At 41.2% G+C, this 22,550-nt stretch overlaps 1 protein-coding gene across 1 annotated transcript; it reads left to right on the top strand.

Annotated features, from left to right (window-relative positions):
• The first annotated feature begins 1,501 nt into the window (after positions 1–1,501).
• On the top strand, positions 1,502–20,011 carry LOC144085131 (E3 ubiquitin-protein ligase NEURL1-like). Its single transcript, XM_077614172.1, has 8 exons — positions 1,502–1,664; positions 4,183–4,547; positions 6,337–6,658; positions 15,474–16,145; positions 17,812–17,928; positions 18,148–18,267; positions 18,563–18,670; positions 18,785–20,011. The coding sequence occupies exons 1-8, from the start codon at positions 1,637–1,639 to the stop codon at positions 19,012–19,014; spliced, it is 1,962 nt and encodes a 653-aa protein (XP_077470298.1). The 5' UTR covers positions 1,502–1,636; the 3' UTR covers positions 19,015–20,011.
• The last annotated feature ends 2,539 nt before the right edge of the window (positions 20,012–22,550 follow it).

The raw sequence follows: 22,550 nt of genomic DNA, 5'->3' as shown, positions 1-22,550 counted from the left end.
TGTTATTTCATCTTAAAAAACGCATAAACATCTATTTGGTGGTTCGTAATCTACATTGACGGATGGATAGAAACCCATTTTTTTATTTATTATTAGTTATATTGAATCATCTGTGAATGCTCTCTCTGCAAATTAAGTTCCTAATGGATTAATAAAGTGATTTTGTTTTATTAAAAGTTCTAAAACACCCACCAGCGAGTGGCATTCGAGGGATAAATTCCAGCTGGGTTTTAACCTTCCTTTCTGGAGTTCACATGTTCTCCCCGTGCCTGCGTGGGGTTTCTGCGGGTACTCCGGTTTCCTTCTTCACCACCAAAACATAAACCGAAATCATTTGGGATCAAAAAGCGCTCCTGCCACTGAGACGCCACCTTATTCCTACCCACGCAAGTTACATCATCGCCAAGGCCTCAAGGCAAACTCCTGCAAGGAAGGAGAAGACCAAAACATATACACTAAACACCAGTGTTAAATGTCGTCCAAATAAATGTTTTATACAGACTGCAGGCCCATTTAAATGTCGCTTAGGCAGATTGTAGCTTTAAACTACAGAAGGCAATAATTGCTCTCGTGAAAACCTTGCATCTAGTGTGTTTTATTTTCAGCTCCAGCGTCCATCCGCACGCCGCCTTGAGCCAATCATGTCCGCATGGAGTCATCACGGCAAATCCATCAAGCGCCGTCTGTCATAAAGCATCAGTGTTTTTACCTCTGTCATGTTAAGACGGAAACATTGTGCTATTCGGTGGCTTTACTGTATGGTTGAGCAACATTAAAGCTCTATACGCGTCATAAATTAAATCCAAAATGCAAGATAGTTGATTTTTTTTGTAAAACTGACAAGTACAACAGAAAAAAATCCTTATTGTATATTTCAGAAGTGTCAATGTGGCGGCCCGAGGGCCAAATCTGGCCCGCCGCATCATTTTGTGTGGCCCGGGAAAGTAAATCATGAGTGCTGACTTTCTGTTTTAGGATCAAATTAAATTAGTAACAAGTTTGAGTGTGAATGGTGGCTCGTCTCCTTGTGCCCTGCGATTAGCTGGCAACCAATTCAGCTGAGATAGACTCCAGCACCCCTTGGAAAATAAAGAATTGAATGAACATCTTTACAACGATTAGTGCAAAAGGAAGGAAAGCAAACTATATGAACCTTACTGTCTACGTTTTGTATTTTCTCTGCCTAGTTTAAAGAGAAAATAGCATAACTTAATAATACACCTGATATGTAAGTATGTAAGATATCCAAATTCAAAGATTGAAGTAAAGTTCTACATGACTTGAAAGAGTTAAAGCCTCTCCTGTATTTTGAATCTCTTTCATTATTGGATGTGGGAACACAGTCGCGTGCCCTCGACAATATTTCCATCATTTGGGGTGATTGAGCAACAAGTCATGCTTGGAAAGGGACCTTCCAGCTAAGCTCCACCTCCACTCATACGTTTTATGCAAATGAGGCATGCTTGGAACAAGTGCACGCCCCCAATGTGGACATGCAACATGCGGCAGCAGCTTCCCAAGGTGCGCGTCTGACGCTCGCGTTATACACACGTTGCGTTGAGCGCGTTTGTCGTGGTGGATGCGCCGTTAAGGAGAAGCACCCCGTCAAAGCACCTCGCATCTGCCGTCGACGGCCATGGGGGGCCATGGATCAAGACATAATAGTAAGTCCTCTCGAAAAAAATGGATTTTTTTTATCCTCTGCATCATTTTTTGTTGTATATGTATAGGACATTTTAGTTAAAGAGCTGTTTAGTTCGTGATTGCACCCAAGGCTACTTTGGAACAAGAGCCCATAACATTACTTTTGTAAATATAACATTCCTGAATTACAAGTTCTTCTATATCCTCTCAAAGATAAACACACTTAAGTGATGTCCGTATGCACTAGAGTTCGTTGGGTTTTTTTTGTTCCCTTGCCCTAACTTGTCTTAACTCTAACGCCACTACAAAGAGAGTTTTGTTTTTATTTGGTTTTTATTTTTGCTTCTTTGCTTTATGAGGTGTCATAACAGTTTAGAGTTTGTATATAAAGCACAAATAAAGCTTTTTTCCCGTTAAATCTTTAGCTTCCTTTAATGACAATAGACATTTTAACCATTTGAATTGAGAGTGAACAATCATGTCCATTACTTCTAGTCAAAATGTATAACTGTCAATGGCAAGCAATTATTTATTCTAAGCTCCTAAACCCAGACTCTTGCAACACATGCATTTTTATTTTCTCGTTGATATTTAAACTAATTGGGACCTGATGAGTGTAAAAACAATGAATTATCTTTTTTACATGATGTCGTTTCGGAGAAAAAGGAAGTCCACATCATCAAGTTTTGGTTACTTGATTGACTCAAATTATTCTTGTAGATGTTATGAAACAAACAGTTTTGAGCCAAATTTCAATTGGGGTGATAATATCTTTAAATTGTAGCCTAGAAAAAGTCATGATGTTTGAATGTGTTGGGGGGAAAATGTTTGGCCACTTGTTGCACAGACTTCAGTGAGCAATGTAATGTGTTCACCATGCCATAGAGATTTATATCCATATCTTTGACTCATAATGGAGCAAGTGTTTGGCCATTTATTACCTCAGAAATGATGATAATCCATTCTCTTGAGGGTACGCTATAAGGATATTAACCCACATTTAGAGTTCTAATGAATCAGGAACGACAGCAATTGTCGAGTGGTTAGTGTTGAAGAAGCGGAGTTGTGAATTTGAGCTCCAAGCAGACAGACAGATAGACTCCATCGCTGCCAAATTGCTCCTCCGGGGCGACTTGGTTGTGAGTAGCCATATTGGTTGTGTTGGAAATTCTTGGCCACCCACTGGCACGCTCTCGTCTGCCTGGAACCCGAAACCTGGCGCATATCAATAATGTCAGTCAGGGTCTTCTCGGTCTTCTCATCGCGCTCAAGGGCCAATCATTCATTTTAGGACCGACCTCAGACGGCGTGTTTGTCATTTGAAGTCCACAGCTGCTTCGTTGTGATGTAAACAAGTCGAGTGTTTTGTGCATTTTGAAGAATCTGAGTGGAGGTTTACTCGCAACATTAGGACAAATGAAATAATACTCAGTTTTGATTTATTATTCTGGCATAAATTGTTCCATATTAGGAGTTTGGTTACTTTCGATTTTGCAGAGGATAGTGGCGTTTTTTTTACAAGTGGAATGTAAAACTAAAGCACGGAACACATTTCAGTTTAGTATCGCACTAACAGCACCGATCGAAATGAGCAGTATTACCATTTGTCTTTTGACCCCACGCAAATGACTTTGACAAATTATCCGGGTAATTAAAAGTTGAAACCTGCTTTAATTGCCTGAGTGTGAATTTGCACTTGTTACCATTGTGTTTAATAGTGTGTTAAGTAGAAAATATCCCTCTTAAGTTGTGGGTTGAGACAATGGCGTTTTGTTTTCCACTAGACGTGACGTACGGCATGACATCCAAAATGTAGCATGCTGGAAGTATTCATTGTGTCTTTGACCGAGACAATTGAGCCTTGTTCTGCAGAGAAGTTCACAAACAGAGCTAGAAATGCACCGTCGATTGTGATTCTTGGCCGACGAGTCTAATAGAGATTAAATGTCGACACTCCAAATTGCATGTGTTAATCAGCGTCTGGAACAGAAACAACGTGGTGGATGTGTCTGGAGAGGCACCCAATCAAGCCTCTACCGATTCCAGCTGTCTTGGCTTGATTGGTGATTGATTGATCTCCAGAGTGCAAACTCTTGGCATTTCAAGGTCAGGCAAACAGAAGAGACAATTGTACGGTCGTCAAAACAGGACAGAATGTTTGATTTAAGCTCCTGTTTCAATGTGGTTTGGCGACTTGAGATTTCTGATGACATACCAGAGTTGACACATCGATGACAGCTCGCTTAGACGTCATGTCACCGACACAAAAGAAAACCCAAGCGCTAAAAATGGCTGTCTGCAATGATCATTTTTTGGGGGATGTTTTTACTGTCTGGTTTGTCGCAGCATTCTAATTCACGAGCACAGAAAATGTCCATACTTACATGAAATATGAGTCGTCCGATGGAATGATAATGTTTAATTGAAAAACTGATAAAATACCATTCACCCTGTGTCATTAGTGATTTTGAAATAGATGCTAGTTTTGTTCCTGTATTGTCGCGCAAGTGTTGCTATAACAATAATTGTGTGTCGCAGGTTTCTTGAATGGACCCGTTCCAATTACGGCTATTCCTGGTTACTCGCTGGACCAGAACCACGCAGAAGATTGCGTGCTTCCCTACTCGCCTTCCGGCTTGAACCTCCACCATAGACCCCACTGCCGATGTTCTTGCTGTATCGTACCGTCCGTTCCGCATCACAGCAAACAAGCACGCCAGCCTTCCTTTCATCAGACGTGGATCCCCGAGGTTGAGCCGCCGCTGCTCTTCCACCCAACAACCAAGGGCTCCCAGATCAGGATCGACGAGTCTCGGAGGTGCGTCAGAAGATTGGGGAGCTTCTGCAACGGCATCGTCTTCAGCAACAGAGCAGTGGCGGTCAATGAGGTGGTTCGGTTGAAGGTGAGCGAGATCACGTGTCTTTTGTTTCCAAAGCAACATGTCTACTTGCTTACGTCCAATTTAGTTGGGTTTACAGGCTATCCATTACTACCCATCATCAAGCCATCCGTTACGTGTCCATTTATTGTTTAATCCAAGGGTGTCAGACTCGGGTTGGTTCGCGGGCCGCGTTAACGTCAACTCTATTTCATGTTTTGAACTAAAAACACAGAAAAAATGATTAAAAAATGACAATTATTGATTTAAAAGGGGGAAAATCAGGAAAAATAATATACATCTATACTCTTCATTTTAATTTGATCCTAAAACAGAAAGTCAGCACTCATGATTTACTTTCCCGGGCCACACAAAATGATGCGGCGGGCCAGATTTGGCCCCCGGGCCGCCACTTTGATACATGTGGTTTAATCGATTCACCAATTTACCATTCTGAGTCCAATTATCAGCCGATTCATTATTTCCCATATATTAATTTATATCCAGCCATCTGCCAAACACTTTTCACTTACACATCCATCCATTAATCATATCTAGTCCACCAATCACATCGTTCCATCAGATCAACCATTACGACACCCATCGTAGATTGATCCATTAATCCAGCCATTTTTTTAATTTACCCATCGACACTCTGCTCATTTCCCCATTGATGTACCAATTAATAAAGCTTTTATCAGTCAATCCTTGCACTATTTTACCCTCGTAACCATGCAACCCTGAACCATTTACAGACAGTCTTTCATGTTCCGTGCTTCTGTGTGGCAATATCTTGGAGTGCAACTGTTAGATGAAGTCCTCCTTCACGCCTACACGTCTTCTCACTTCTCTTTTCTCCTCGCGTGTTTTCTCACTTTTGTATTTGTGTTGGCCAAAGAGGCAGCTCAGCACAAGTCTCCACTTCACCTATTGGGACATCTACATCTCGAAAAGAGAGAGCAGGGCAGACCTTGTTTGAGCAATGCTGTCTTCTAAATGCTATTCATTAGAGAAATATTTGTCAGTGCACTAGATGGATATGAACAGTTGACATTTCTGCACTGTACTTTTGTATCTTGTTTTATCAAGTTGCATATAAAAATGTTTCGTTCCAAAGCCGTGTTGAGGCGTGTGCGGTCAATTGGTCACCGGTCTTTTGGTGGCCGTCTTTTGGTCGCTGGTCTTTTGGTCGGGGTCTTTTGGTCGCCCTGACCGCCACAACGGGCGACCAAAAGACAGGCGACCAAAAGACCGGCGACAAAACAAGGTAAAACAACACGGTCTACGCATCAATAAAAGCCAACAATGGCCCTGAGCAGTTTCACTGAGCCGACGTGTGAGTGTATGAGTTTGTATGTACATGCGTTGTCCCTTTAAGAAGGTACGTCAGTCAGGGTCTTAACAAGTTCTCCAACAAAAAACAATAAAAGTCCGGGAAATTTTGAGCTTTTCTTTAGCCTAATAATTAATAGGGCATTCGCAGTTTGTATTTAGGGAATTTGAGCAACGATTTAAATGGTAATTATCACTTACCTTCCGGGCGACCAAAAGACCGGCGACCAATCGACCGTGTACCGTGTTGAGGTGACCCCAGAATGCACAGCGAATAAGAGATGTCAGAGTATGAATAGTAAGAAATCAACTACTTTGGCTAATGTGCCAGCACTTCCAAATATGGGCAAACTTGTACTTAGGGTGCTGTTATCTTAACCTGCAACGACTTGGAAAGAAAACCGACGTCAAACTTGCAATGTAAAAAAATGCCTTACTGTATCTGAAACCCTCATTCTTCTTTCTATTTCTTAACCACCAGATCACCCATACCCACCAGACTTGGCAGGGTGCTCTACGCATTGGTTTCACAAGCCAAGATCCGAGCCAGATGAACACCAGAGACTTGCCCACGTATTCGTGTCCTGATCTGGCTTCTCGGGGCAACTTCTGGGTCAAACCTTTGCCAGAGGATCTTCTCTACCCCGAGACAGTGGTCTCCTTTTGGGTGACCAAGAAGGGCCGAGTGCTCTACCGGATCAACGAAAGCATCCCAAAGAGTTTGTTCAGAATGGTTTATTCCTTTCTGCCTATCTGGGCCATTGTTGACGTCTACGGAAAAACCACGGCGGTCCAGCTTCTCGGTAAGTGTGCGTCACTACCACTTTGCTTTGGTCCGGGTTCGATGCTAGTTACAATTGAACAGCTGTCCACACCCTCCTCACTCTCACCTAAATTACTCTGTTGAAAAAGAGGGTTGGGAGATTGGGTAGATTGTAAACACCAGAATTCTCCCTGATGGGATTTTTAAGGGGTCACTGGATGGAAGAAAAAAAACGATCGGGTCATGTGAGATCTGCATCTTCTCACTGATTCATTCCTTGTAATTTGCTTGTAAGAAGCGTTTACGTAGGAACAGCTGTGTCCAATTTTGCAAAAAAAATATACACCAAAATCCCCATTGGAACTATTACATCGTCCAAGTCTTCCAGTACGGTTTCATAACTCCTTCCAAGAACGTCCCTGCTTCTCATCTCAGCATAAAAGCTGTCGGTGCATCTACTTGTATGCAGTTATTTGCGCACTATTTTGCCATTTTCTGTACTGCCTCACCCATAGTTCTTTCGATTTGAGTTGATGAAGTTATTACAGTGGCTTAATGGTCATTTGGAAGATTACCAAGAACACCTTAAAGTCAATTTGGTGCCCCCTAGATTACTTTTGCTATATTTACACATATTGAATGGAAGTGCACCAAGGGGGGAAACAAATTTCTGTCCCATTACCAAAAGGTAAAGTGCAAATAAACACTATTGATCCCAATGATCAATGTTATCTCTTCTGTTCTTGCTTAGGCCTGTTAAATAAGATTGTTTTCAACCAAAACAATCTCTACCAGTTTACCAGCAGTGAATTTGAAGGTTAGGATGTCTTGCATTTGAAATCGTTAGTCATTTTCCAATATAATACTTTGAAATGAAAGTGGTGCCTTGGTTAAAGTGTGTTATGCGTGTAATTTATTTGACTTATTTGATTGCAATCAAATTTCCGAATGAATGGAAACGGTAGCTTTCGAATCCGGTCACGGCGTACGTCACATCGTACCTCATTAATCAAATACCTGCACTCTTGCTCCACGCCCACTAATATTAGAGGCGAGGGTGCTGAAAAAAAGCAGTACGTCGGCTACCAATTCCTGCTACTTAACTGAGCCCCAAGCATAGAGTGTGTAAATAGAGCAGTATTCAAATGTATACATTTACATTTGCTGAAGTTTAGTATAATACTTTTGTTACCAAATGACTGAATGTTTTATGGAAACGGAAAACAGATTATTTGAAACCAGGAAGTCCCAACAATTGCTATCCTTCTGATTAAAACACGCCTCTGTGCAGGCACGTAACCCCGCTGAAGCGGCATGTCGAGAATGAATATCTTATTTTTGTATAATTGTGAGATAGACGACTTTATGTCAGTCACCGCACGCACTGACGAACTTCCCACCGACACATCCACTCCACTGACAGACAATTGTGGCAAAATGTTGACATTTAAATACTGAATATTCAAATTGGATCCAGACAGCTGCGTAGCGACAGAAGCCCTCAATGATTCGCTTGAAAAATGTCATTCTTTGCAAACCTGGTAAAAGGGCATCCAATGTTATCGAGGAAAAAAAAGAAAGATATAATGAAAAAAAAAAAAACACTTAAGTGCCACAGCATGTTCACTTTAAAATCCACCAGAAGACTTGCATCAGGGTGTGAGAGTTTTCCCCAGCGCACGAATGATGCACCAGCTGTGCGAACAGGCAGTCGGTGTCCACCTGCTGAGAATAACACTATCTGACAATCAGCCCACGTCTGCGGCAGTTGTTTTGGGGGGATACAAATGGACCGTGGCGGCATGAGTGAGCGCTATGGAGTGTGGGGATGAACGGCACGACTTCCGTGACCTTGGATTTTCTTGAGTTGTAACATGAATTTGGGCTGTTGGTATTAGGGAAAAATGTCATCAAAACAAAGCATGTGATTTCATTTAAAGGGATTGGTGGAATACTGTGGATGAGACCAATACATTTTTTTAACACTGGACTAGAGAGATGTTAAGTAGGAAAGCACTATAAAAAAATTCTTGAATGTTTTCTGTAAAAGGAAAAGAACGTCCACTGAGAACATTGCTGTCATTTTCAGACTATAAACAGCTACTTTAAAAAAAAACCCTCTAAACTCTATTGTGGCTTTGCTGGTTGTCAAGCCTGAATGGGGTTTGGGTTGGGGTATTGTTCTGGTAGACTGAAAGGCCAACATGTACAATTTTGCCCAGTTTTTTTAGGGGGTCGGTTCAAAAGGTGATTGACTTCTTTGTTGATGTTGTTCAGCGCTCTTGTTGAGATCACGGAATAAACTTGTTCCTACTCAGTCATTCTTGGAAGGGTCAGAATAATATTTGGCTTTTTAATGTTCCACTGGTGTAAACACATCAGTCCTCTGAGCTCGTTTCCCTTTTGTTTTAAATTGAATTTGTTTTGATTGAAGTCGTGTTGAATTGTTGCGTAATGTTGCACAAAAGATCATGATTAAGTTGCTAAAACTTGAATGTTAGGGTTTTATTTATTAAAGATGCACAGGCGAAATGGTTCTCAAACTGTGCTACAAGTAGCCCTGATGCTACTAATAGTATTAGTAACCAGGTATGGTGAAGTTGTAGCTTTTTAGTTACCTTTTATTTTCATTGATGCGTCCATCAGTTCGCACATGCATGATGGATTCCTGCCAAATTACCTAAGGACGGTAGTTTTTTTTTTGGATGGATGCGAGAAACTCCAAAGGGAGTTAGTTTGCTCAAAACAAATGAGTCACTTGATCATGGTCTCTCTCCCAGTGGTCCATGAGGCTAAAATTACCCTGTGTCTCTTGGATAGTGGAGAAAAATCCAAACAGCCTTCTTTTTTTTTTTAACTCTCAGGGGATGAAGGTGAAGGTGGGACATCAGTTATTTCTTATAGTCCAAAATGCAGGATCACATATTTCAGTTCAAGTCATTTTAGAAATTGCAGTTTTCATCCAAATTGACTTAGAGTACTTAGTTTGCCCTATTTAAGTCAAACATAAGAGGAATAATGATCTGTAATTTTATTTTTCCTCATTAATATTCGGCGCATTTCTACAACCGTGACAATTAATACAATTTATACCACTTTTGAACATTTTACGCATATAACAGTTAAAAATGTTATAAACGCTGTCCATAAAACTGTCCGTTCTCCCATTATGATTGACAGTTCCCCCCCATCCATTTTTACAGCGCCGACAAATCAAATCGAGACGATAAAAGGCAATCTGAGCCCTGCTTGCTTTTTCCGAAATATATTTGTACCTTGGCATCATTCAGCTGCGCCTTTACACGTAGCTTTTTCCAAATCGCAAATCTGTATATATATTGTTTTCATCTGGACTACAAGCTGAATCATAAATAAAGATGAGAGTGAGTTACGGCAGTTTGCACGCCCCACAAACGTCGTTTACGAGGTCAAGCCGACGACATTGTTGTTATTCTTCGCTTCTATTTCAATTCTCTGCCGTCAGCCGGCTTATTTTGGTGGAGCGTCACATGGGTTTGTTTGGAGGATTAAAGGGTTTTAGCAATCATAGAGAACTATGATACACACTGATTACCCCATCGGGTCACCTTGTTGGCTGGCAGTTAAGAAGAAAGCTCCATCCATTAATTTCATAAAGTGCCTGTACTCATTCGGTTTGCGGGTAAACTGTCGCCTATCCCAGTTGGAAACTACTACTAGGCTAACATTGCATACCTGTCAACCTCTGCCGATAACTGCCCTTATAAATGATTATTGATTCCCCTTACAAACCCCCAAAAAACCTTACAAACACCGTACGACTCGTACGGTGTTTGTAAGGTTTTTGGGGGGTTCGTAAGGGGAATCAATAATCATTTATAAGGGCAGTTATCGGCAGAGGTTGACAGGTATGACATTGTCACTTATAAGTTGCTCAGTCTTTGTCCGCTAGATCCGAGTCTCCAAAAACCACGTCTACGTTTTAGCGACATTGGCAAAGTCATCGATCACGAGCCGATTTCGAGCCAGAAGCAAACTGCTATCACTGAGGCAGAAAGGTAAATATGGGGTAATCATGAAGCTGTTTTGCTGAGATTAGACCCGATGGGACAAAATACCAAGAATTTTGGTTCATTTGGATTGTTCGGACTTAGCAATTATTCATTTGGAGGAGGAAAAATAACAGCATTCTTGTCGAGGGAGGGGATGTTTGAACCTGATGAGAAGAACCATAAAAAAATACTTTCCCAAGGTCTCCACTTTAGGAAATCACTGAAGCGTGCAACCTGGTCCAGAGAGAGGATACTTAAGGCTCACGTTGATATCCTTTTTCAGTAAAAATCACAAGGCGAGAGGCCAATAGTCCAAACTCGGCTAAACCTTTCACTTTCCGACTAGCTGCATTATCTCTTAACCCTTAATAGGGCGCGCCTGGAGGTCTTTATGGACTTATTATTTTTAGCGATGACCAAAATGGTCCAGGACCCACTTGGTATCGGTCCATAAGGAAAATGAATAGCTATGATGATCAAAAAATGAAATACCGTTAATACTCGGTGATCATGAAAGGGTTGTGGGACGAGGTCTGTTTCAAATGAAGTCAGAATTTGGCCTGGATTTGTGGAAGCCAAATAAACGGCACTTGAGAGGCCGCCGCTCGGATTTGACGGGTCCTGGCGGGGAGCGAGCGTCGACATTGTAATGGAGCGTGTCGTTTTTGGATCGGAGGGGCTTTGCTGTACTACAGGGAAGAGGATAATGGCTTTCACATGACCACCGGCTGTTGTGTTTACTGACTTCTGACCTCACCCCGTCCACGCCATGTGGCACGATCCCTTGACAGAAGTGGACTCATTTTAGACTTTTGTCAATATGCGATCCTTTTCCATTCACGTTGCCCCCCTCTTGGCTTTTCTCCTTCATAAGCCCCCTTTCCTGTTTAGGCAACAGCCCTCTGCTCCACCTTGCTCTGCTTTCTCCTCACCAATGACATCACTCATCTGCACTCGACGTTGCCCTGGAACGGCCCTCCTGGGGGGCGGGGGGCATGCGTACTTAGCCTAAATCATCGCATCAGCGCAGATGAATGCAGTCGGCCTCGTTGCGGTATCTTCGAAAGTGGCTTGACTCCCAAGGGTTCAAACCTGGGTTCCGGCCTCCCTGCGTGCTTTGTATTTCCTCCCTGTGCCTGCGTGGGTTTTCTCCGGATATACCGGCATCCCCCCACACCCCAAATCGGTAATTTGAGTGTTTTTCTGCAATTGGACGATAACCAGTTCAGGCTGTAACCTCCCGAAATCCAGCACCCCGCAACCCTTCTGAGGCTGAGCAAATATGAGTGAATTAATGTAGCATTAAAATAAAGCAATCCCAGCCAGGCTGCTTTTAAAGGCACAGCTGTGGTTTGACGCGCCCAACCCTATTATTCAATGCGCTTTTAATACATTTGTCATTACAAATTGATCTTCAGAAAACAGAATGTGTTCAGAATGACCTCATTGTTTTAGAATTGGTTTTCACAACCAATGAAATAAGACGTAAAGAATCTTATTTGTTTAGTAACTGCTGTTTATTATCTATTGATCAGCAATTTATCTGGATATTTCTGCGTAAATATATATATAGTCAATACATAGATACATTCAAACATCCATTCGAACGCACTTATAAACAATATTCCTGAATGAAAATCTCACTTTGGAAAAATACAACATTCATTTCTTCCTCATCACGATGACATGGTACATTCCATGCATTTTCCCAAATGCCACACACTTCTGGAACATCAAATGTTATTTTCCACCCGCCAAACACTTCCGTCATGGAATAAATTAGCCACCAACAATGACAATTAACGTTGCCATATAGGCATTTCATACCTGTCAACCTCTGCCGATAACTGCCCTTATAAATGATTATGATTCCCCTTACAAACCCCCCAAAAACCTTACAAACACCGTACAAGTCGTACGGTGTTTGTAAGGTTTTTGGGGGGTTTGTAAGGGGAATCATAATCATTTATAAGGGCAGTTATCGGCAGAGGTTGACAGGTATGCCATTTAGGCTCGCTCCTTCGCTCATCTGAACCAAAACCAAAAGTCTTCTAAGAATGTCACATAGCGCGAAGGGCGTATGTCTTGCGATTATCCCACGCACGCAGCTCCGTCATGTTACCGAATTCATAACTGACGTGTAAATGCTTTGTACTTCCTCCCTTGTGGTTGCCTGCTTGGCGCTTTTGTGCTACTTAACAAGAAGTTAAAATGTCAAGCGTAATGGCCAGGATAGAAGTTATCTCATTGCTGTTAAGATGATAAGCCGGCTAATAATAAGATGCCGCTTCTTGGTGTGGCCACTCTTGGCGGAGGAAGTAATTGACTTCAAGCAGTTTTATCAGCGGCTGGCCGGAGATGTGCTGCTCCCCTCTGATAAAGGTGAGGGGGGAAAGTATACCCCCCTTACCCCTCGATCTCAGAGAACACCATAGGTGGGTAGAGCAGCCACAAATGACAAAATCATCTCAATTCCGCTGAGTAGTTTGCTAAAAAGGCGGCGCGGTGTCCGAGTGGTTTCCGCCTCGGCCTTGCAGTTCTGAAAATGGAGGATTCAGCACCCTCTGCGAGCCTCGTGAGGATGAGCAGTATGGATTTTTTTATCAAATTTTTTTGATGCACTCAAATATGGTTTTAGTACTTGTAAAGTATGACAGATGAACATTCTCATGGTGTTGATGGATATACCTGAACGACTACAATTCACTCGTTATCTTCCTATATTTTGGCTAAGTTGGTTGATTGTAAATGTTTTTTTACTTGTATAAGTGCTTTTTGACCAATTTTAACAGTCTATTACGATACCTAGCCAAATATTCCCATTCATTGTCTCAGAAGTTGACTTTGATAAGTTTTTTTGGTGGGAGTTTTAGCATGTAGAGATGTTCCCTTCTTTTTTGAGTGACACACTCACACAGTTGCTACTTTGAAGTGGTCAAAATTAGACCTGAAAAATCAATTTGTGGCCAGCATTCAAAAAGAAAAAAAAGAGGAACAAGTTTAACCAGTCCTAAAGTCAAATTTGTTATGCAAACATTAAGACTGCTGGAAACTCTTTTGTGAAGGATTACACAACATCTGAAGGCTGAAAGTAAATATATTCAGTCAAACAAGGCCTTGCTTTTACTGCTTTGCATAACAACACCACTATTAGGGAAATATTGAATGCTTTTACATTTGTAAATTAATGTTATTTTCTTATTGTATTCCATTTTGCATTGTTTTTTAATCATATCAATATGTATTCAAACAGTATTTTCATCCACTATTAGCACATGGGTAAAGTATGTACAGTATGTTCTTAGTTTTAATTTCTTAGTCTATTTTAATTCTTGGATACAAAACTCCATATTAATAATATACAATAATAAACAACAAATGCTTTTTTTCAGTTAATAGTTTTATTAAAAGCAACAACAACTAAATAAATGGGTATTTTTAATATTTTGCAATTGTTTAAATTTGGTAATATTTTACAATAATAAACAACAAATGTTTTTTTCAGTTAATAGTTTTATTAAAAACAACAACAACTAAATAAATGGGTATTTTTGATATTTTGCAATTGTTTACATTTGGTAATATTTTACAATAATAAACATGTTTTTTTTCAGTGAATAGTTTTATTAAAAACAACAACAACTACATAAATAAATGGGTATTTTTTTAAAATATTTTGCAATTGTTTAAATGTGGAATTAGAAAATACACCAGGTGCAGGGGAGACAATTGCCCACCAGCTTGCATTACGTATATAACAGCGAAGACTCGGCGCTGGAGACGGAGTGGGCGGGGGGAGGCTTCTTCTTCACTCACTTGGTCTTTTTTTTCCTCATATGCGTTACATAAATCCGTCAGGAATCTTTTTTTGTTCTTTTCCTGACCCGCAGCTACAGTCCGTGGAGAGATGAATACGCTTCTTTGTACATTTACTGTACTTTTGCTTCATACTGCACTCCGTCATGCAAATGGATGTTTTGAATTCTTTGTATTGTGGCGGCCAGGATATATATAACGCTATCCCACATTCAAGGGCATTACAGTACCTTAACTCATGGTCAAGGCCTAAAAACTCTTGTTTACTAACTGCTGCTGTGTGTTCAAATCGGCCATGTGTGATTTGGCTCTTTCCTATTTTAATTGTGGCTTGCTGTTATGAATGTGTTTTATTTTTGATTTTGTTATCATTTTTTTCATTTCATTTCCAGTGATGCAGAGCACATTGAATTATTTTGTGTGGAATTGTGCTGTACAAATGAATTTGTTTTGGTTTATACCTCCCTTTGACGGTGATTGACAGGGGAGGGGCATGTCATTTTGAGTTGGAGGGGCTTGAAGTGAAGGTTGTCACTCAAAATAATTTGGACGTCAAGTACAGCCAATTAGCTCATTTGAAATGGGATGGCTGACGATCCATGTCAGACCTTCCAGTCCAAACGGATTGGACATTTTGTGTCGTCAATGGCAGCCAATGAGTTCATTCCTGAAGAAAAGACTCTTTTAATAGTGGGAATGTTTTTCTGTCAAATGTTGTAAATGGTAACAAACTTATCCCGTTGTCAAAGTCAAATAATCTCATTTTAGAGCAATCGGTTCATTTATCACTGTCACTCTTTGTCAAGGAGATATGAATTGTTCCTTTTATTTTTGTTACTTAAGCATGTCCAATCATCCAGCTTTCACTTTTTTGTTTTCATAAGACGGGGTTCGTCGCGAGGATTATCACAAACAGAAAACGAGATTTAGGTCAAGGGTCACCAACTCAATCAATCAATCAATTTTATATTTGAATTTCTTTAATGGATTCTTCTGTTTCCCCCACAGACAGCGAGACCCTACCGCCAGACCTCTCAAAGTCGCATTCTTTCGCCGCCATCTCCTCCTCCCGAAGCGGAAGAAATAAACGAAGACAAAACGTTTCCCTGGCGGAGCTGTACGAAGAGGGACAGGACGAAGACGACGACGATTCCCAGCACTTTGACCACATGCCTCAGAACACCCAGAACCTGCGGCTGTGTTCGGAGCTCGGCGAGTACCAAGACAACGAGTTGCGTCTTCACGCCTCGCACGGCAAGCACCTGCACATGACGAATCGTTACACGGCGGTCATGCAGAAGCACGAGGGCCCCGACAAAACTCTGGTCTTCACCAGTCGCCCTGTGGAGTGCTCGGAGACCGCCTTCCTGATGGTGCATACCCGCGAACCGGCCTCGCTGGCGTACGGCCTGACGGCCTGCGACCCGGTCACGCTCAAGTGCCGAGATCTGCACACCGACCTGACGTGGCTCCGGAACCGCAAGGACTTCTGGGCCGTCAGCCACGTCCCCGCCTCGCTGCTGGATGAGGACATCTTGGGTTTTGAGGTGAACGCGGAAGGCGAGATGAGCACCAGCATTAATGGCGTCAGCCAGGGAGTGCAGTTGTGCGTGGACAACTCCAGGCCGCTTTGGATGTTCTTCGCTCCGTCCAAAACCATCACGCAACTCAAGATTTTTGGTAAGTTCACGTCCTTGAAAGTTTTTGTAACACCTGTCCACATTAAAATTGGGAACAATTAGATTGGAAATGATTCAAGGTCCAAATTTGGCTTGAAATTCAAAGCATAAAATGGAATCAGTTCATTCGATGTATTCTTGTTTATTGCATACCTGTCAACCTCTGCCGATAACTGCCCTTATAAATGATTATGATTCCCCTTACAAACCCCCAAAAAACCTTACAAACACCGTACGAGTCGTACGGTGTTTGTAAGGTTTTTTGGGGGTTTGTAAGGGGAATCATAATCATTTATAAGGGCAGTTATCGGCAGAGGTTGACAGGTATGTTATTGGGTGATCACTTAGTTGTCATTCTGAGAAAAATGCAGGGAAAAGCATCATTTTTTCTGTACACGGTCGATTGGTCGCCGGTCTTTTGGTCGCCGATCTTTTGGTCGCCGGTCTTTTGGTCGCCCAGAAGGTTATTGATAATTACCATTTAAATTGTTGCTCAAATTCCCTAAATACAAACTGAGAATTACTATTTAGTCATACTAAATGCCCTAGTAATTATTAGGCTAAAGAAAAGTTCCAAATTTCCCGTACTTTTATTGTGTTTTGTTGGAGAACTTGTTAAGACCCTGACTGACGTAGCTTCTTAAAGGGACAACGCATGTACATACAAACTCTTATACACTCACATGTCGGCTCAGTGAAACTGCTCATGGCCATTGTTGGCTTTTATTGATGCGTAGACCGTGTTGTTTTACCTTGTTTTGGCGTCATTCTTTTGGTCGTCGGTCTTTTGGTCGCCGGTCTTTTGGTCGCCCGTTGTCGCGGTCGGGGCAACCAATCGACCGCACACGATTTTTTTTCTAGTTGTAGTCACTCATCTGCGATGAGAAGATGATTTTTCATCAAGCTAGGCCCCCCCCGCCGCCTCCAGCGTTATTTATCGAGAACGGGATCCCTCATAATTGCTCCCTACCAATGGCCACCATCTGCATTATTAAATGTAATTGCACTGCGGTTGAAGATGCTCGGCGTTCCCCCGCTGAGCGTTCCCTTGGCAGGATGTCACTCCTCTCCACTTCCTCCCTCCTCGCTTCCCGCCTCTGCTGTGAGAGTACATCCTGTGAGACGTTTTCCCACTCGAGCCGCGGGCCCGGCGACCGCCGGTTGCCGTGGAAACGCGTTGCCGGCGAGGGGAGCCACGGTAATGTCACGGACGGGCGTCGTGGAGCTCGTGAAACGGAACAGATGGGACGCCGACGCTCCCACGCGATACTTCTTGCAATCTTACCGCGTTTGGAACAGTTTGCAACGAAAATGACGCTGGTCTCGCATGTATAGATGTAGAATTTTTTTTTAAAACGCTAAACAGAATTGAACAGGGAAAACTGATTTAGCTGTCTTCAGGCACTGTTTAAACGGTTGCATACGTGCAATCTGGGATGCTTGCATTTCATTGGCTTTAAACATTGCATTGATCGACGATCCGCCTGTCCTATTGGCGGAAACTTCCTGGAAAGTCTGGCTGTGTTTTTCTTCACTATTTCACATCCTAAAAATTGTGTTTTAACAACTCAAATAACCTTTCTCCCGGGATGTGCATCATTTGATGCATCTCGTCGCCAAGGAACGCCAAAAAAATGCCATATTTTCCATTTAATGTCTATTCTCAGGTATGTCTTCGCACGCCGATGTCCAAAGCCTATTGAGATCACCCTCATTGACAAATCCACCCGCAGAGACTAATGTGTGGTCCAGACTACTCAACTCCAGCCAGACGTCCCCCAGAGGTCTGTAAAAACAACCCTCTCTTACGTCTCATCTACTTTCAAGCACACCTCATGAGAATATGTCTAATACAAGACGTTATTTGCTAGAAAAAAATGCCTAAAAATTGTGTTTATCAACTTTTCAAATAATCTTTCTCCCAGGATGCGCATCATTTGATACATCTCGTTGCCAAAGAACGCAAAAAAATGCTCTAATTTCCATTTAATATCTATTGTCAGGTATGTCTTCGCACGCCGATGTCCAAAGCCTAGTGAGATCACCCTCATTCACAAATCCACCTGCAGAGACTAATGTGGCCCAGGACAGACTACTCAACTCCAGCCAGACATCCCCCAGAGGTCTGTAAAAACAACCCTCTCTTACGTCTCATCTACTTTCAAGCACACCTCATGAGAATATGTCAAACACAAGACGTTATTTGCTACAAAATGGATGCCAACTTGATAAAAACTCCCATGTGGTGTTAAACTAATAACAACACAAACAAAATGAGTAAAGTAAACATAACACGCCAATAGAACTTTTGTTGGAGACCAGTTCCTGGTTCACAAATGGTTCATTAATATCCGCGTTACCTATCATTTTGACTGCTTTCTGCTTTTTTGTCAACCAAATGTGTGTTTGCATCATCAGAACCAGCAATGCCCTCGGTAATAGATCCTCCCATGTCTACTCAAGTCACGCCCAGCGTCATCCTGTCTAGCCAAAGACAACCGCGTCTCAGATCGTCTTCTCGCACAGGTTCGTCCAACGGCTTACAAAGCGTCTTTTCATATTAAGATTCTTAGAAAAATCGCTCCCCAAGTGAGTTAGTTGTTGGGCGCGTTAAGATGGCCGTTTGCTTTTGTGGTTCAGGCCCAGAGATGAGCGCGTCCGGGCCCAGCTCTCCCACCTCACCGCCGGCCAGCGACGATAGCAACGATTGCGCCATTTGCTGCGACGACGTGGCCGACACGGCATTGTACAACTGCGGACATCTGTGCCTGTGCTACTCGTGCGCCCACAGGCTCAAGGAGGAGAAGTCCACCTGTCCCATCTGCAGGAAGCCCATCAAAGACATCATCAAGACCTACCGCGGCTCGTAGGACCCGGTTTTTCGCCGTTGAATCGTCGGGCTCAACTCAGGTTCTCTTGAAGTACTCAAGCTCGATACTACTTCGCATTGCGAACGTGAGAGTATCGATTCATGTAGAAGTCCCATTTTGTCAATGGGGGGATACGTTCGATCTAAGGGCCGTGTTCTTTATTACACGGAATCGGACGTGGTCTTTGTTCATGGCTGACACGAGATTGATCGCGTGCTAGTTGATGAAGTCAAGGTGAAGTACGGTATTTTCCGCAATATAATTCGACTAAAAGATACATAAATAACTTATAAGTTGAGGACTTTAATCTTCTTTCCAGTGTGGCAAAGGACTTTTTTTGCATCAATTTAGTTTGTTGTTCAAGGCTGAAAATAACCGTTTTTGCTACATTTTATTCAAAATGGCACTGAACGACTCGAAGTTCACTGAAAAAAATATGTCCAAATTGAGTATCAAGATGGAAAAAATCCTATTTTTTTTTCCAGGTGTACTACGACTTTTTGTGCAATAATGGTTCAAATTCAAACATTCATGGCATTCACTGTTCACAAACAATTCCAAGGTTTTGCGCAATAATGAGCTGCTCACTTTCTTGTCATAATTAGAATCAAATTTAGTGGCTAATTTAATAATTTAATGGTGAAGAAATAAATGCATTTTAACCACTTCCTGCCCTGCTAACCTGGAACAATATAATACACATTTTTTTCTGATAATTCATGAGTTGAATCAAAATAATAACAATAATAAATCTGAAGCTGTATAATACGATGACGGATTATTTATTTTTTTGAGTGCTTCAATGAAGAAATTGTATTGTCTGTGAGGCCACATATATCTTATAGTTATCTATATTTATTTAAAAAAAAATAAGCTAATGAATGGGGCATTTGCTATTTTCTTTTTGTGTATGTGGAGTAGTTTTCTAGGGAAGGGATGTTTTTTTTTCAAATATGTCAATCATGTTGGATTTTTCTTCAATAAAGTAAATGTGGAAAAAAAAATATTCTCGCGTTCTTCTTTCACCTAGAAATTGAATATTTTTACTTCAATAAAATTGCAATTATTTGTGATTGACTTGTTTGCTTTAAAAATATATTGCTGGAGCTAGGTTGCCAGCCAATTTTCAATAATAATAATAACAAAATATTTCTCATTTAAATATTATAATCCTCTGCAAGAATTAAACTCCTTATTTCCTCCTTTGTGACAAGGCAAAGACTTTTATTTCCTGGTAAAATGTCATTGTTGTTATTGTTACCCATGTTCTTATTAAAATGTTTTTTTTATTTTCGATCTGACGTCATCTTTTTACTTAGTCATTGTTCCATCACATATTTAGGAAATGACAAAAAAATATTCTTGTAACATGATCTTTGTTTCCTTGTCCAACCTTTTGAAACAACCAGACTATTATTTTAATTGGCAAAAATTCCCTTTTGTTGTCACCTGCTTGCCATCCTCTATTTCCTCAACTACCAAAGCAAAGTGTCTTTTCGTTCCCGGGTTGGGCACAGCGGTAACGGGGGTGCACGGCTTTTTGTTCTGCAGACACGGAGTTCAGCCGACGGGGGTTGTGCTGTAATGACAAGCACCTGATTGCAATCCACTGATTGCACCTCCAACATACCACAATTGTGGAAAGGTATCACACGTGACTTACTGCAGGGGTGTTCAAGATATTTTGCTCCAAGACTTACTTTTCAAGGAGTTAACCTATCACTATCTATCTTTTTTTTTACAGGCCACTGACAAAGCTCAGACATATATATATACATATATATATATATATATATATATATATATATATATATATATATATATATATATATATATATATATATATATATATATATATATATGTATATATATACATATATATACATATATATACACATATACAGGCCACTGACAAAGCTCAGACATATATATACATATATATGTATATATATACATATATATACATATATACATATATATACACATATATACACATACAGGCCACTGACAAAGCTCAGACATATATATATATATATATATATATATATATATATATATATATATATATATATATATACATATACACATATATATATATATATATATATATATATATATATATATATATATATATATATATATACACATATACAGGCCACTGACAAAGCTCAGACATATATATATGTATGTGTATATGTATGTATGTGTATATATATGTGTATATATGTATATGTATAGATAGATAGATATAGAAAGTCTGGGTTCGATTTCCACTTGGTGGCACTGTGAGTGGTTGTCTGGCTCTCTGTGTGTCCTACAACTGGCTGGAAACCTGTCTAGGGTGTAGACTGCCTTTCACCCAAAGACCGAAGACCAGTTGGGTTACCTCATCGAGGATGGGCGGTAAGTAAGATGAATGAATGAATACAACAAATTTTACTATAGGCCGCTCATTGAAGGTGCGCCTTATAGCTGAAAATACCGTGATCTAAAATAACTCTCAACCAACCGATCAAAAGCCTTTATTGTCATTATACACAGCTGCGTAAAACGAAATTGATGGTGCCACTCCACAAAGTGTGTTTTTACCAGTAAAAACATAAATAAGTCATTTTAAAAAGTCACGTAATTCTGCACTAAACTGGAGAGCAAAGAGCCACTACACCCGTACGCGCCACCATCTTGGAGCCATCTCACAAGGTATGTAAGTGGAGACAATGTGACAAACAGAGGCCGAAGGCCTTGGAGTAAACAGCCGTTAGTCACGGCGAGCCTGTTTATAGACGCGGTGACGTCGCTTTGTTATTTACACCATTGTGGCGACATGAAACAGGTGGCCGCGCGATTTCACGGCATAACGCAAACGTTTGTGCGGGTGAAATTGACAGAAAATTCATGGCATTCACACATAGAGTTCGCAACCCCTGTCAGGATTATGTAGTGAGGCTGCACGTTGGCCTTCTAATGGCTTCGCCGTCTTTGGCTAAATGTCTCTGTGTATTGTCAGCACGCCATTTATATACTTCAAATCTACACACTGGGTGTCAAACGCAGTTGGATTCGTGAGTCACATTAATGTGAACTAGATTTCATTTTACTTGTAACTTACTGGGCACCATTGAACTTTTTCAATGACAGGGGCGTCCATTCCTCCAGAATGGATTGGTCGTCTGGACTGAAAGATGAGCATGGAGTGAATTGGAAATCTGTCATTGTGGATAGCGGGCAATGGGTTAACTTTTTAGTCACTTTTTTAGGGTAGTTGGAGGTCACTTACGGTAAATTTTGGGTTATTTTTTATTGATTTTGTGGGAATTTCCAGCATGCTTCTTGTTACTTTGTCGGTTCCTGCGGTTTTGGGGGCATTTCTTGGTGATTTCCTGTTGGTTTTGGGGCATTTGACAGTTCCTTAGGAACTCAGGACAACCCCGTGGAGGGCCATTTCTGGCCCACGGGCCGCACCTTTGGCGCACCTGATCTGCAGTCTTTTTTTGTATTGATTTGCAATCCAAGATGGACTTCAGACATGAGGTTGA

Source organism: Stigmatopora argus, chromosome 11, assembly GCF_051989625.1.
Source record: "Stigmatopora argus isolate UIUO_Sarg chromosome 11, RoL_Sarg_1.0, whole genome shotgun sequence".
Taxonomy (NCBI): Eukaryota; Metazoa; Chordata; class Actinopteri; order Syngnathiformes; family Syngnathidae; genus Stigmatopora; species Stigmatopora argus.
Note: the sequence above shows the minus strand (reverse complement) of the source record. Positions and strands in the feature narration are given on the sequence as shown.

Excerpts from the sequence above, each read along its gene's own strand:
- LOC144085131 (XM_077614172.1), top strand. The coding sequence starts at position 1,637 with ATGGGGGGCCATGGATCAAGACATAATA. Across the intron at positions 6,659-15,473 it reads CACGGCGGTCCAGCTTCTCG|ACAGCGAGACCCTACCGCCA; the intron begins GTAAGTGTGCGT and ends TTTCCCCCACAG. Across the intron at positions 18,671-18,784 it reads CAGATCGTCTTCTCGCACAG|GCCCAGAGATGAGCGCGTCC; the intron begins GTTCGTCCAACG and ends TTTGTGGTTCAG.